At 40.9% G+C, this 16,048-nt stretch overlaps 2 protein-coding genes across 2 annotated transcripts; both read right to left on the reverse strand.

The window, feature by feature from the left end:
• Positions 1 to 1,038: 1,038 nt before the first annotated feature.
• med31 (mediator complex subunit 31) lies at positions 1,039 to 3,501 on the reverse strand. Its single transcript, XM_035386669.1, has 4 exons — positions 3,268 to 3,501; positions 3,028 to 3,102; positions 2,705 to 2,801; positions 1,039 to 1,377 (listed from the first exon to the last, which is right to left on the reverse strand). The coding sequence occupies exons 1-4, from the start codon at positions 3,287 to 3,289 to the stop codon at positions 1,185 to 1,187; spliced, it is 387 nt and encodes a 128-aa protein (XP_035242560.1). The 5' UTR covers positions 3,290 to 3,501; the 3' UTR covers positions 1,039 to 1,184.
• Positions 3,502 to 5,803: 2,302 nt separating this feature from the next.
• Positions 5,804 to 15,184, reverse strand: LOC118209248 (solute carrier family 13 member 5-like). The gene is made up of 12 exons (XM_035384438.1): positions 15,080 to 15,184; positions 12,464 to 12,592; positions 11,735 to 11,871; positions 10,665 to 10,849; positions 10,187 to 10,361; positions 9,704 to 9,826; positions 9,311 to 9,523; positions 8,238 to 8,341; positions 7,585 to 7,703; positions 7,180 to 7,341; positions 6,436 to 6,573; positions 5,804 to 5,929 (listed from the first exon to the last, which is right to left on the reverse strand). The coding sequence occupies exons 1-12, from the start codon at positions 15,179 to 15,181 to the stop codon at positions 5,804 to 5,806; spliced, it is 1,713 nt and encodes a 570-aa protein (XP_035240329.1). The 5' UTR covers positions 15,182 to 15,184.
• Positions 15,185 to 16,048: the final 864 nt, after the last annotated feature.

The following is a 16,048-nucleotide window of genomic DNA, read 5'->3' on the forward strand; positions in this document are numbered from 1 at the left end:
CAATGCAAGTCAAACTTATGCTGATTTGGAACCAAAACCACAACTCATCCCATCCCACTCAGTTCAGTTAAGCCATGCCATTGTTGTGAATTAATGGCAGACTCATGCATTATAATTTCTTTTGTTTACTGCTGTGAACAGGATCACACTGACATTGTACAACCTTCCCTGGTTTTATTTTGTTTAATAAAATTTCTAAATACTGTTCTTAGTTATAGCATAGTGCGCTTAAACCATTTAGCTATAGATCTAATGGGAAAATAAAACTGGCCTGCAACGTTATGTTTTAATTCTGATGGAAGAAAATTTCAACAAATTCGAACAAATTTCTCTTATGAGATTCATTCAAATTCACTCAATTTTTTGAAAAACAACTGACAGCTAAACTCTGCTCCTCACACAAAAGAATGTCTTGTGAGAAACATTGAATACATCCTTATCCTCATCTACCATTGCCGTCATAGACTATGGAAATTAGCAGTACACCCTTCACAATGCTCACAGCTCTTAAAAGGAAATAAAAAGGTAATTCGATTGGCTATTAATTAATCCAGCTGCACCACACACACTGATGATATATTCAGTATAATCCAACCCACTCTTCAGGTGTGCTGTGCGTCTTGCACTGTACGCTCCTCGCCTCTGGTCACAAAAATACCAACGTTCACTAGCTACACCCAGTGTGCCCACACGCCATGCTATTGATTGCACCCATGCGTGTCAATCAAAAATTTAGCTTTGAGTCTGGGAGGACAGAACTACTTCTTACACAAGATACCAGAAATGTTTAGGGGCCCAACCCATCAAGGATGTTGTTTAGGACACCACCTTCACTGACTCACTAAACAGGACAAACACAGTTTTCAATACAATTCACACTTACAGCTCATTTTCAACATGATATCCTTGTATTGTGCTGTAGACAATGTGGAAAAGAAACACCAGTTTCAATTTACACTGTTTTAAGCTAATAAACAATTGTGCAACAAAAAACTGTAAAAAAAAAAAAAAAAATCCAAAGGAAAACTACCCCTCCCTCCTCCCCACCCAGCCCTGCCCTGCCCACCCAAAAAAGTGAAAAGGAGAGTGCTCTATCCCGTTTCTCTTTCGCCTTAGCTCCAGATTCAAATAAGTCCATTCTTCCACCCTTTTGGATGCCACACAGTCTCACAGAGCGGCCAGTTTCACTTGGCCGTGGCGTTGCTGTGCTGCTGCTGTTCGGCCAGCGCCTGCTGCAGCCGCGTACGCTTGCGCGAGTAGTGCTGCCAGTGCAGGAGCTGCTGCTCATCGATGAACTTGGCACACTGTGCATTGACCAGCTCCTTGCGGAAGTGCTCGTACTGAAGGAGCTCCAGCATGTGCAGGCTCTGGGGGTATCTGGTAGAAAAGGCAGGAAGAAACCAGCGTCACTGCAGGACAAAGGCTGAGAAGAGATCAGTGCCAGATGCAGGCTTTTCACAATCACAGTGCGGACCTTTGGCCTTTTAATTGTGGGGACATATTAGAAACAAAGACATTTTTTGGACTGCAGTTACTACCTCCACACTGCTGTTTTGCTTTTCGATTGTTGCCAAGATCTTAAGTCTTATGTGTTAAAGGGTCAACTGTACACTCACATATCCAGCTCATAAAACCTTAGGCCCATAAAATCTACATCTAAATGTTGGCAATCCTGTGACTTGGATAGTAAATGTTTTTGCTTTTTAGATGTAGCTGCAGGTTGTAAACCCATGCATAGCAACATCATCATGACAAGCAGACCAGATTCAACATTTTCGGCTTAAGGAGTATGGATGATACTGATAACAAGGCGTTGGTGGTTGATGTGACATGGGCTGTTTATGTTCCCAGATGTCATAACTAAATAATGGTTAGATACATACAAAATAGTTTTTTATATTGTTGCAATATAAGGACATACAACTGACATTGACATGAAAAAGCTTGAAACTATTTAGGGTAACACTATTTGTAGGAGCCATTTATGTTTATTGTTGGCATGTCATACTATTTTGTTTAGATATATTTTGCACTGCAGTATTATTTTGGACACTTGGTGGTGGTGATTAGATGCACAGGGTTGTATATTTAAGGGCAAAGGTAACAGGAAAGGGCAGGCACAGGGAGCGGGAGCGCACACTGTTCTCACCAGATCAACTACTGACCAACACGCTACAGCTTGCAACAATAGAACTGGGGGGAAAAAACCGGGTTCGTTCATCTTTTTGTACAACTGCTAGTTGCAACCCCAAATAACGACTGGAAAATCTATTGTATTGGGTCTGCGTAACATTTCACCCCTATCTGTGTACCAATGGCAAAAAGGACATTGGAAAAAATGAAAAAATTGCCTATATACTTTTAACATTGGTTTGGAATACAGCTTTTTAATTTGTGTGAGCTAGGTGAGATAACCAATATTGTGTCATGTAACTTGGCGCAATTTTGATATCAATACTTTTAATGGAAGGCCTAGATTTGATTGAATGACTTATAAACAGTGCTTTGTATGGGTGAGTGCTTTGTATGGGTGAGTAACTTGTCATTTTTGTACTGTTTTTCATCAAATCGTCGTTACTGAAACAATGCAGTCTGTAAACCATGTTTAACAAACATCTGAAGTTCAGCAACTAAGAGTTATACACATCTGTAATGAAAACACTTAAGTTTGCAAGTAAGCTTGTAAATTTTCCGAGTAACTCACTTCAAGTACTTGGCGTATTCTGGGTCCTTCCAGTACAGCAGGTACTTCAAATAGTTCACAAATGGTTTCTCTCGAAGGTAGCCCCTCTGAGCTAAAACTACGAACAAAACATTGGTTTAAAAGCAATTCGGCACTTAAAAACAGAATTTCTAATAATGTATGCATGCTGCCCAAATAAAATGAAAAATATAATCACGATTTTACAAATGTGACAACATATAGCTAATAGTAGCCATGACTCTTGTGATGTGCAAATTTCAGAAACTCTCAGTAGCCTTTGTAAAAGTCAGTATATGCCCAAGCTGTCGGTTAGATGCACTCACAGTTGAGGTAGTTCGGGTTCGCCAGGCACTGAACGAACTCCAGCTCTGACTGGAAGCGATTCCTCGCCTGCTCTTCTGCGGGAAAATGGGAATATAACAGTGATGTTAAATACAAACAAATTCAGATCAGCTTTGCAGCCATCACTGTGAGAATTAACATTTCCCAAATAATAGAGAGCCAAGAACATCTCTAGTTAGGACATTATCTGACGTTATTTCGGCAAAAAGAAACGAACAAACCTGACTCCATAGCACTTGCCATCGCAAGCGAACAAGCAGTCGGATGTATGGCGAATTACCAAAAACACGTAAAATGACTGCGTTTTCCAGTTTAGTTGAAGAACACAACTACAATTTGTATAACTAATACTGATATCCCCTAATATTGTAATTATGCTTTACGGCGACATAAAAAATAATGCAGGAAGCTACACAAATCTCGGACATAAAACCGACGTCGCCATTTTTGTCGGAAAGATGACGTAAAAGACGTGGCTACGTCAATTCAAGACTTGCTAATATCGCGAGCCTTCACGAAAATACGTGCATTTCCAAAATGCAGACACTGGATGGAGCCATTTTCCTAAGAGATTTGAAAAGTCGTCAGCATGCAGTGTGCCTAGTACATTGTGTTTACTTCTGCGCTTCTGATTGGATCCCACAATAATATGTTGGCAAAGCCCGTACAATAGATTTGTTAAAATAAATAATTTAATGGGCTCTTCGTTCTGTTAAGAAGATTCTGTCTTCATAGGTCGTGGGTTGCTTCGATTAACCTGTTGCATATTGAGAAATGCCATTCCTGGGGAACACAGACTGGGAGATGTGGGGTTTCTCTGGGTACCAAGCAAGCTGTCTTATTCGCCGTAAGCTAATGAATTATGTATCTATATTATAGTGTTTGATTTAACTATACATATTGTAACCATGCGTAACAAACTCGGAGAAGTGGACTGACCAGAGCCTAGAAATAGCATTCCCCTTTTATGAATATGTTTAGATGCATAAATGCAGTGTTGGGACAGCATTCTAAGCTACCAGTTACTCAACAGAAAAGATCATTTCTTAACTAATGCCATCGCCTGATTCATGCTAACTAAGCTACAAACTACATGGCAAAAGTAGCTACATTGATGCTACTTCAGGCCAAATGTTATAGGATGTGACTCTAAGGTTACATGTGAAACTGCCAACCGTCTATCAAACACATAAATAGGCAACAAACTGTTCAAATAAACTGTTTATTATTAAACAGAAACCAAGGAAGTTATTAGCTGTGCTTTTTTGCATTAGTATATTGGGACACTTGTCTGTAAGGACTGTCTCTGCCTGTCTCCACAGCTGCCATATGGGTCGACTCGCCTCATCTCCATAATGTTGATTCAGAATCAGTCATCAAAGAAAACTGGTGAAAAACACCTGCTTCATTGTGTGTGTGGGTATGCGTGTGTGTGTGTGTGTGTGTGTGTGAGTACCAAAGATAATAATGAATGAAGTACTATAACTAATGTAATTATATGGTGTGTGTTGTTTTGCTACACAGTACATAAGCATGCTGGTAGATCAGCAGTAATTTTGACTTTGGTTGTCAATAAGCCTACTTCTAATCTCTTTTGCTCAATGATGATCATTGAAATAGCTGTATCTAGAAGCTATAATACACTGTACAGGCAAAGCAACAAACTCATCACAACAGGAAAAATCTTTGAATTACCCCATTTTAAACATTTGGTTTACTGCGTGGGAACAACATAGAGATGCTATTATCAGCAGTAACTGTTCATTAATAAGTAGACAACCTTGTGCTACCTTATTTATAGACATTTCCAAGGCCTTTGATATAGTTGACCACACCCTCAAAATGAAAATATTATGGGTTGAATTTGAGCAGCTTCAAAATGGTTTTCCAATTTTCTTTCAAGTAGAATTCAGGGTGAAAATGTACACAGACATAGATCCCACTTCTTAGAAATTACAAAAGGGGTCCCTCAGGGCTTCATCCTGCGTCCAGTATAATTTAGGCTACCTTTCGTATGAACAATCCCGTTCAAGCTTTAAATTATTAAAGCTCTAATACAGTATCTATTTATATGACACCATTCTTTTTTTGGCGTACCTGTTCCCTTGCAAAGGGCTTCCAAGGGTTCCAGGATGCATTTAATTCTATACAGTCTGCTATTTTGCTTTGTGACCAAAAGCAGGCTCATCTTCACTGCTTTTCTTTACCTGTTTTAGGCCATGGAGACACGCTTTACATGCACCACCATGAACATTCTACCCACCACTGGCATTTTTAGGAACGATCTGTATGAACATCGTTTTCACTTTGCCGAAGCTTTTAGAAATGAGCAATAAATTAATCTTTAGGCACATTATGGCATGTTGTTAGAAATCCAGATAACAGACCACAAAGTGCACATCATTAAGAATTTGCACCAACATATTCCTTCATTTTGTGTATATTTGGATATTCTAACTATTTGCAAAAGTCAGTGGCTTCAAGTTGCAACAAAACTTGAAATTGGACAGTGATAGCTAGTTTTTGTATGGTCCAGTTTTTCTTGCAGTTTTACATATAAGGACATGTGTTTTCAGTTTAAAAAAAAAAAAAAATCTTGATTTCAGGATTCCAGTGAAATGCCCCTTTATCCAGTGACCCAGAGGCATCCAGCGTTTCATTACGCCCGAGGAGAGGAAACTTGTCGGAGAACCAGCCCTGTAAGGGTGTGCTACGCCTCCCTGTGCCCTCTCTGGCTCGGGCCTCAGACACCTGGCCTCATACTCTGGTGATGTTGGCCCAGGTTGGGAAAGAGTCCAGGACGAATACAGCGCTGCCCCAGGTGTTAATGGCCAGGGTGCAGCACAGGATTCCAATAATGTTCATCACAATACCAGCCTTAGCCTGAAGAGAGAGAGAGTGAGAGAAAGACAGAGAGAGAGCGCGAGCAGGGGGTAAGGGGGGCAAGCATAATATTGTATGAAGAGTCACAGGGCTCAGGGTACCAGAACCCCTCCACCCTCTTCTCTACAGCACCCATAACCGGCAGTCCTCATGTCTGGCCCAGTACATCATGGTGAAGGTGAACTGCACATGATAGTCCTTTTTCGTATTTCTCTTCTTTTTTCCATTTTAGTTATCATTATTATTTTCTATACTCTTTATGTGAAGAAAAGGGGTCCTCAAATAAAATTATTATTATTATTATTTGTACAAGCGTGGCTAGGTTATTTACATGTAGTGCATGCATAGAAATATACAGTACAGTATATGTGAATATACTTCTTTTTTATTTGCTCTCTAGTGCTTTTTTTAGTGCTTGTATTTACTCTACTGCTCTATGGAGACATACTTGACCTCAGGAGTGTATAATATGTGTGGATGTGATGTGGACGTGTGCAGGCTCTCACCATGTCAGAGGCCTGAAGGCAGCCATAAGAGAAGACGATGGCATTGGGGGGCGTGGCCACAGGCAGCATGAATGCGAAGGAGGTGCTGAGAGTGCAAGGCACCATGACATACAGCGGGTTCAGCCCAATAGACTGTGACTGTAACGCACAGAAAGACAAATATTACATCATAGCCAATACACCTGGGTAGCAGACTAGAGGCGTAAACCTGTGGTTGATTGGGTACAGTTTGACCAAAAACACTGAAAATGAATTGCATGTTTATTTTTGTGCTCAGTGCACTGTAATCACTGGGGCAAAATTCTTAGGTTACTGCAGACATATGTAATTGCTTCTCATCTTTCAGTCGCTGAAAGGGTGCACTTAAGTTCTCAGTCTGTTTGATCTGACTCATTACACACATGCCCAAACAGGACAGCTTCATACACACATGTGCTTGGGAAGTAGGTATACATTTGGAACACTCATATGTTATATACACTTGTCCTCCAAGATGGTTTTTCATGACTAAACCATCAAGGGGTGGTTCCCATAAATATTAATACACCATGCCTGGAATGTTTTTGGAACTTGTTTGGAACAATAAAGACCTGTTTTAAGACTCTTGATGGATGTCCTTGTCATAAAATGGTCTCATAGCCAATCACATTGCTCAGTTGTTTCACCATAATTTAAGTCAATGAGAAACCCCTGTAAGAAACTCCAGTGACAATCTAGCCAATCACAGTGCTTCTACAGGCCTACCATGGAGGCAAGGATGGGCAGGAACAGTGTAGCTGTAGCCACATTGCTGGTGAATTCTGTAAAGATGGAAATCAGGAGGCAAAGGATGATGACGGTCGCCCAGGGGGGGATGTTCTGCAGGGGCATCAGCTGAATTCCCAGCCACCTGGACAAACCGGACACCTGCAGGGGAAATACATGCACACATAACATAACATAACATAATGATGAGAACAAGCCATTCAGCCCTGCAATGCAGGCCACACACACACACATACTGTATAACGTAACAATATCGTAAACAGGCCATTCAGCCCAACAATACATGCCTCACACACACACACAGTCAGTTTAAGAAAGCACACACACTCAGCTTAGAGAGAGCACACACACACACAGGAGTTCGGACCTCTCTTCAGGACCCACCTCGCTCCCTTTGGCCAGTGCAAAACCCCCACCAAGAAGCAGAACAATGTTCCAGGGCAGTTTATCTTGGACCACCTTCCAGGTGAGCAAGACTGACGGGGATGCGGAGATCTGGGACCCTGTGGATGAGCGCAATGTTTCAAACAGACTTTGCTAATTCAACATGGCAAGACAATTCTCATAGAAATTATGTTATTAATTTTGTTACTGTTGTGATTGAATTTGAACACTTACATTAACATAAAAACAACAAATCAAACAAATGTAATTTGTAGCATATGGCATTTCTTTTAAAACATTGATGTTGCATATTGTAATTGCACCATAATCTTGTCCATGTTTGTGGTAGGCATGCTGTAACAAAGAATGATGCCAATGCAGAAATTAACTGTCCATCTTTAAGTAAACAAGCTTATCACTTTCCCAAATATGTCTCTGTGTGTGACAATATCAGGTGAGGTGTGAAGGCATGTGTGTCTGTGTGTGCGTATGTGTGTGTATGTTGGTATGTGAGCATAGGAAGTATGTTAGTGTGTGTGGGCGTGTTTGTGAGTGTGGGAGTGTGTGCGTGTGCATCTGAACATGTGTATGTGCATGCAAGTACTTGTGTCTGTTTGTGTGTGTGTGTGTGTGTGTGTGTAAGCTTGGCTGACCTGTGTCAGGGCAGGGGGAGTATAAACTGAGCCGGGGTGCTTTGGAGGGAAGGATGAACAGCAGTACAGCAATGAAAACAGCTACTGTGGCATCACTCACATACCTGCAGAATCAGGAGAAAGAGATGAAACCTTCCCACTACACAGATTTAGACAGACCTTGGCATGTGTGCAGATAGCAAAGGCTATTAACCATAGTGACAAATGCTTCTTTCTGTTTGTTTTTTTTTTTTTCTAACATTTGATTTTATTTATCATGTTTGGGACTCCTTCAAAATATATGTGTGGTGATAGGCTAAGGATGAAGAGTCAAATCAAATCAAATGAAATCAATCTTTTTTTTTTACATAAAACTATCAGAAAGATGCTTTATAGAGTAACAGAAGGGCAAAAACCAGGCCAGAACCACATAGTGCAAGCATATGAGGTTGGGTGCTTTGTGGTTTGGGTCTGCATCTAATTTGACTGTACTTCCAACCATAATTGCACACCCAGAATTGTAAAGGGCTGTTTATGGCTCTTATTTAGAAACTTAGGGCCCTATTTTTTCTCCATATTATTTAAAATTACTGATGGTCACAGAACGTCATTACCACATGTCAAAATGATATTTCAAATAGGGGAGAACTGGCAGAATTGTAGTAATTTTCACTTTTTACTGAATTATTTAGAATTTAGAATCAAAAGCTGTGAAATTTCACAACAAAGAATGTGCAACTGTGTTGTGTGAGTGTGTCTGCGTGTGTGTATATGTGTGTGCATGTGTGTGCGTGTGTGAGTGTGTGTGTGTGTGAGAGAGTGCAAGTTTGAGTGTGCGTGCTTCTGTGTGTGTGAATGTGTGTGCTTCTGTGTGTGTGTGTTTGAGTGAGTTTGAATGAGTGTGAGTGTATATGCGTCTGTGTGGGCGTTTGTGTCTATGTGTGTGTGCGTGTGTGTTTGTATGTGAGTCTGTGTGTGTATGTGTGTGTTTGTGTATATATGTTTGTATGTGTCAGTATGTGAGTGAGTGTGTGCATCTGTGTGTGTGTGTGTGTGTGCGTCTGTGTGGGTTTGTGCATTGGAGGTGTTTTTACCCTGCATTGTCACTGAGCAGACTCCTGGCCCAGCCGGTGGTGAATCCTGGATCTCGAGTGAACCAGAGGAGGACGAGCAGGAGGAAGAGCGCCAGCACACTGCCCTCCCCAAACGACATAGGGCCCAGCCGGCGGAGCTCGTCCCGGACCACCCGGTGCGCAGTCACCTCCTTATCCGATTTCCTCACCCCACAACCCCACGACTTCCTGAAGCTGCAGAGCCACACACAGGGTTTAGGAAAAGAGAAAGGCTCTCAGTGGAAAGGGTAGTTTAGTGGACATTCACTAAGAAGACTAAGACTAAGGGCATGTTCCTGTTTTCATTAATCTTGTAAGAAAAAAGCCAATCCCTTTAGATCAGTGTATAGATCAGTGTATTGTCTGCACACTCACTTCATTCCCATGAAGATGAACTGCAGCCAGAACCAAGCCATGAAGAGCATGAGAATCATGTTGGGGAAAGCAAAACCGAACCATGATGCAAAGTTGATGACATCACCATTCTTAGGGAACAGCCTAGAGAGAAAATGGAAGAAATTAAGAGGTAAGCAATATCCTCCAAAGACCCGGCAAAAACATTTTGTGCCCTGTAGATTCCGGTCTTAATCAAGAACCGTATATTCTACTATGCTTAAACCTACACTACAAGGGACATTCAATAAAAATAAAGTAAATAATATGTTTGAAATTATTTTCATGGTAATATAATTTTTTATCATCTAAGACATGAAAAACTTTAAATACTTTAAATACTTGTGGCATCTATTTTATCTAAATGTATTAGATTGTAGTTGCATGTACTACACTTCAATGTACATGATGCACTTAAACTGATTCTGACACATAACCAAATGTAAACTCTGTGGATCCACCTACTGGTTCACCTGGCCCTGGAGTACCAGGTTGGGCCCAGTGCCGGTCAGGGTGGCAGTGCCCCCGATGCTGGCTGCGTAACACACGCTCAGCATCATGCCTTTACATATCCTTCTCTTCTCTGCCGCCTCTTCAAACGGCATGGCCTCTTCATACACACCTGACCCATTCACCACCACTATGAGAGAAAGAGGGGAGGAGAGGGAGGGAGAGAGGGAGACGGAGGGAAGAGAGAGGAAGCGAGGGGGGGAGTACTGTATGTCAATTCTAGTTTGTCTGTTAATATCATTTGATCTCAAGTTAACTGTTAATTACATTACTTAAGATTACTTTGCAATAATTTACATTCATTTGGAAGTATATCTGTTTTAAAATTTGGCTATTCAGAGCAGTGCTATTGAAAATACATTTTGTAGGAAGTGCCAGAATGTACTGTAGGCCTGCTTAAAACTACTACATATCCTGCCCTGCTTCTGCTCACCCAGTTCTCTTTGTTTCCCATATTCCTGCTCCCCCTCCACAGTGAGGTGTTCCGGCACCTCCTCCTCCCTATTGTGTAGCTGCATCAGCACAGCCTGGACGACCGGCACCATCATAGCGGTGGTGGCGGTGTTGCTGATCCACATGGACAGGAAGGCGGTCACACACATGAAGCCCAGCATCAGGCTGACGAGTGAAGCACACACATTCAGTCCCACACCAATCACCTGCACCTGGGAACTCCCACAGGTAGCTACATGAGATGTCTCACTGAACAATCTGTTCCACCCCTACCAGACTGGCTTCAGGGCTGGTCACTCAGAAACTGCCCATCTCTCCACCATCAGAGTGAAAGCACCTATCATTTTCTCCTGATCCAGTCCTACTGAACCTTTTTGCAGCTTTCAGCACTACTGACCATCAGCTTCTTTTTTCTAACCTGACCTCACTCAAGATTTCTTAAGTGAACCAAATCTCTAGATGGTTCTTCCTGGGGCTTCCTGGAAGGGTTGCCTGTTTCACACCCAGGGCCTTCCTACAGACATCACCCAAGGTTCCATACTTGGCCTCCTCCTCTTTTCCCTTGGCTCCTTATCATTTACTTTGTCTTTAAATTCTTCATTATCTACCAACAAGTTAGTTTTGGTGGCTAGATGTCTACACTTATTAGGAGCCTACAATTAGGAGCCTATTGATTCAATTTGATCAGTATTTGATCAGTTGAAAAATGTTGAACCACTTTTTAAGTAATCATTTGCGATATAGCACAATAACCATAATGCAAACATGGGACTTTTATTCTTCATAGCATTGATAGCTATTTCTTAACAGGATAAATAATTGCCTAAAATATGAATAGTGTCTAATTAAGACAAATGTACTGTACAACTTTTTGAAATTGTTGAAGCAAGCTAGCATTCTCCAAAGCAAGCATACTTGCAGACCTATCCCCACTAGGTCAGGTCCCATTTGCAGGTGTCTTACCTTCTTTTACTCTATTCTATTTTGTCCCTCCGTGCCATGGGTGGAGAAGGGCAAGATAGCAAGATAGCCTTGTTGGTGGTAACTCACAATGCTGGTCGGTCCCCAACCAGGAACAGCACCCGAAGGGCAATGCGTTTGTGCAGATTCCAGTGCTCCACTGCCACGGCAACCACCAACGTCCCCACAAACAGCATGTTGGTGTCCTTCAGGTACTGCAGACATACCTAGAGAAAGAGCCACCAGAAGCACGATCAGCACAAGCAGGGACGAGTGCTCATTTTCGCCTCTACACGAGCCAGACTGGGTAGTGGAAACAGGTCATTACAGTGACGCAAATGTCCCTCTAATGATAAATCTGAAATTGCTTCCTGTTGACCACAACAGGGAATTTATTATCATTACATGCACCCATCAATCCACTTGCATGCACTTCCCATGGGCAAAGAAAGTGCAGGGCAGTGATTGTTTATAGATTCTATTTTTGGATACGTCTATCCTTATTGTTCGGTTCATTGTTGTGGGCATATCATGGTGTCACTGATGTGCAGGCACTTTTATTCCTTAAAATCAAAAATATTTTTGAATTTTGTAGGCATCCTTTTACATATTTTGCTTTTTTATCATACCTTTTCCTCCCCAGGTTAGAATGGCCTAAAGAAATTCTGTGCAGTGGTGCTCACCTTGTACAGTGGTGCTTACCTTGTGCAGTAGTGCTAACCTTGTGCATTCGTGCTCACCTTGTACAGTGGTGCTTACCTTGTGTAGTGGTGCTAACCTTCTGCAGTGTACAGTCGCACTGACATTGTGCGAGCTTACCTCTTTGGATCTCATGATGCCGAAGACAGGAAAGAGCACAGCAGGTAGCAGGGCTGTAACAGCCAATGGCAGGGCCTCAGTGCACCAGTAGACTGCCATCAGCATGATCACATAGGCACAGTCTGCCTCCTGCAGGAGAGGAGGGAAACAGCATTAATCAGGACATGCTGCATTAGCCATAGCAATTATACTCTGGGTACAGGTAAAGTACATGCAAAACCAGCTAAAAAAGACCATCACTGTACCATTTCAGTTTATTATTACCATAAATCTGTGATCTGTAAATGTGCCAAACTCAGCTATACCCCATATGTATGAACTCACACGAGGCAAACAGATTTACAGAGACTGTTATCAGGCTGATATGCTGATTTCACTGGGATGCCTGTGAGCTTCGAATGAGAATTTTGCAAGATGCACTGTAATGCTCTGATGCCTCTGATATCTCTTGTTTACTTCCACTGGGTTTCCTCATTGTCACTGCCAAGATATTATTACCGTGTGTGAGGTGTAAACAGTACCACTACATTTAGGGAACTAGACAATGGCCAGTTCCTTACAAGATGTACCAGACAGCTGTGTCATTATAGAGGTAGGAGCGCACTATGCCATTAAATGCACCTGTCTCCTTTCAACATGTAAAGAAAGGCCTGACCTGTTATCCTACGCAGGCTGCGGTCATGTTGTGGTGTTGACTCATATCTGATTGAGCAGTGACCAGTGAGTTTGCATGCATGCGCACACACACACACACACACACACACACACACACACACACTGAATTTCATCTAAACAAAATATTCTTTAAAAAAATGTTTTCAAAACTTCTGAGTAAATTACTGATTATCAGATAAATCCATATGAGCAAAATAGATCCCATACAATCTTAAGATGGTCCAACAAAATGCACATAAAACCATCAATATCAAAAATAACAGACCACTTGATAGGGAACACTGCAATACTTCTCGAATTTCTTCTGAAGACTAATTCTTGCTCTCTATACAGAAATATGTACTCAGTATATTTTTAGTTTGTATCAATTATTTTTCATTTAATAATGCCTCATCCTGCATCTTCAACATCATATAGAGTGTATTTTTTAGCAGTACATTCACTCTATTATTGGTTATAATAACAAATACTATTGCTTGGCTAAGATGCTTGATGTGATTATTATAGATTATTTTGGTAATACTTAACTGCTTGTGAAAGATGTCTGGTGTGATTATTAGAGATTATTTTGGTAGTACTTCACTGCTTGCGAGAGATGCCTGGTGTGATTACTACAGTAGTTATTTTGCTGGTATTACTTCATTGTAGCACTATGTTTCTCATTAATAAACCACACAATCTGTTTGACATTAAGATTATTTAAAGTAAATAGTTAACCACAATGTCTCATTACCCCAGTAGTTCTGAAACTCAGACACCCCCCCCCGTGTATGCTGGTGTTTATTCCAACCACAATCACAATACCATAATTTTAACAGGCTGATCATTAAATAGATGCTTTTCATGTTTGAGTACGGATGTTATCTTTATGTGCATAACACTGTGTATGTAGAGCCCAGCAATAATCTATAAGAGCTAAAAAAAATATTTACATACATAGCAATTTACTTTTCAGCAGGTGAAGGAATCTGGTGATGGAAAAAGGATTATTTAGGCTTTACACCCACAGAGGGAAGGACCTTCAAGATAATCATGGGAAATTAGCTAAAAACACACCTTTCCCTTTTATTCCTTGATTCAGAACACTCGGTCTGCTGCCCACCACTCCACATGTGTATGGGCAGGCCGTCTTTCTGTTCACTGTGTAGCCCCACTCCTGAGACTGCAAACACTGTGCAGCTGCCCCAGGCAGATAGCAAAAACTATTAGTAAGTTTTACTCAACTCATACTTTTGGAGGGCAAGGTACTTTATTCCTTTCACAGCTAGACTGAATGATGCTTAAACTGATGTATTATCACCTGAAAAGTCTCTCTGGTCTCTTTCACATGTAGTAAATCATTTGCCAGGGGATTCAAATCAACTCAGGGAATACATTAATTCCTTTGTTAGAACAAGGGTTAACCAGAAATATCTGTTGTCCAAAGCTCATCTTTTGTTTTTCAAATGTCTGGAGCAGAGCTGGCCCTAGGGGGGAAATAGTTGTGACCCCATCACAAATGTCTGTGGCCCTAAATGACTGAATTGAGTGTTTATGCCAGCGGTAGGCTCTGTTGTGAACATGCATTAGTCCCTAATGTTAAATGCAAAAGGACCTGTGGGTGTTTCATGTGAATTACCTATTTTCACACATGTAGCAGGTATATGTCCCACACGTGATATACTGTATGTAACTGACCAGGTGTTACACCAGGTGAGCAGTAAGGAGTTAGATTGTTCGATACACTGATAGATACACTGTTATAATCCCATGCCTGATTTACTCATTATCAGCACATCTACTACATATAGTTTTTTCAAAAACACCATGGAACTGAGATTAATTCAAGAGCATGCATCTTCCTCTCTCTCGCACTTCACTTTTCTTTTCTTTCTAATGTTTCTTTGTTTCTGGACACAAAAACAAATGTATATTAAAAAGAAAGAGAGTTATTGTACATACCATGGTTCTGATTAGCAGTGGTAAAGGGAGAAGAAGAAATGGGGTAGAAAACAGAATGATCCCATTCTTCAGCTTCCAAAGCACTTTCAGGAATGCTGTCATCTCCAGATGGGTGAGGGCCAATGCAGGCAGCGTTTGAGGCTCTGCAAATTCAAGAGTTATTTACTTGACTGGGCAACAGGTGAGTCAGAAAAGTAGGAGGTAACTAAACAAGTTTCTCACCTCTGTAACCTGATGCTTTTCAGTCACATAATATGTGAGTTGTTCCAACGTAGTTAGCATTCCAATGCAGCACCCATCCCCACACATTGACGAGGCTACTAATTTGAGGGAAACTTTACCATGTAAGTATTTAGCCAAATCTCCACAAACTATAACATTGAACATCAACGAAACTTCAGAGATATATGGTTCTTTTTCTTGTTATTTACTTTGCTTGACTCCTTGTGCTCTTGCAGAAAGAAGCCAAATTTTTAACCTTTCTGAACCTTGTAAATGATAAACATACTCCATTCAATTGACTATTAGCCTCTATTTGATGACATTTCTTTACTTTGTGATTGGATTCCTTACTGAAAAATCCATTGAATAAAAGGTCCTGTGAAGCATGTTAACTCTTCCATTTTCCAGTTGCTTTACTCCTAGTAATTAACAGGCATGCCTGAGCTAGTCTCTTTTTTAATTTGTGGATTTAAATCAATATGAGGTCAAACCAAAATAATTAAATTAATGATTTCCACATATTTTACAAAACTTTGATGTTACAGATTGATGTTATGATTATATACTGTTTTATACCCTATCATTATCACATGCCCATCTTTGTACTAATCCAATGAATAGATACATCACCACCTTACATCACCATTGTTTAAGTAAGCCAAGCCTCAAATTATCGATATACCATAATACATGACTGAGAGTGGCACTCCCAGTCTAATCCAATGCCTCATAATTTCTACCTTACAC

This window comes from Anguilla anguilla, chromosome 12 (assembly GCF_013347855.1).
Source record: "Anguilla anguilla isolate fAngAng1 chromosome 12, fAngAng1.pri, whole genome shotgun sequence".
Classification (NCBI taxonomy): domain Eukaryota; kingdom Metazoa; phylum Chordata; class Actinopteri; order Anguilliformes; family Anguillidae; genus Anguilla; species Anguilla anguilla.

What these genes read in the sequence shown, in the direction of transcription:
- med31 (XM_035386669.1), bottom strand. Translation starts at nt 3,289, where the DNA reads ATGGCAAGTGCTATGGAGTCAG. An exon ending in GAACCCGAACTACCTCAACT is followed by an intron (nt 2,802 to 3,027) that starts GTGAGTGCATCT and finishes TTTTGTTCGTAG; the next exon opens with TTTTAGCTCAGAGGGGCTAC. An exon ending in GAATACGCCAAGTACTTGAA is followed by an intron (nt 1,378 to 2,704) that starts GTGAGTTACTCG and finishes CTTTTCTACCAG; the next exon opens with ATACCCCCAGAGCCTGCACA.
- LOC118209248 (XM_035384438.1), bottom strand. Translation starts at nt 15,181, where the DNA reads ATGACAGCATTCCTGAAAGTGCTTTGGAAGCTGAAGAATGGGATCATT. An exon ending in GTTGGGGACCGACCAGCATT is followed by an intron (nt 10,850 to 11,734) that starts GTGAGTTACCAC and finishes TTCACTCGTCAG; the next exon opens with CCTGATGCTGGGCTTCATGT. An exon ending in CTCCCCCTGCCCTGACACAG is followed by an intron (nt 7,704 to 8,237) that starts GTCAGCCAAGCT and finishes GCTCATCCACAG; the next exon opens with GGTCCCAGATCTCCGCATCC.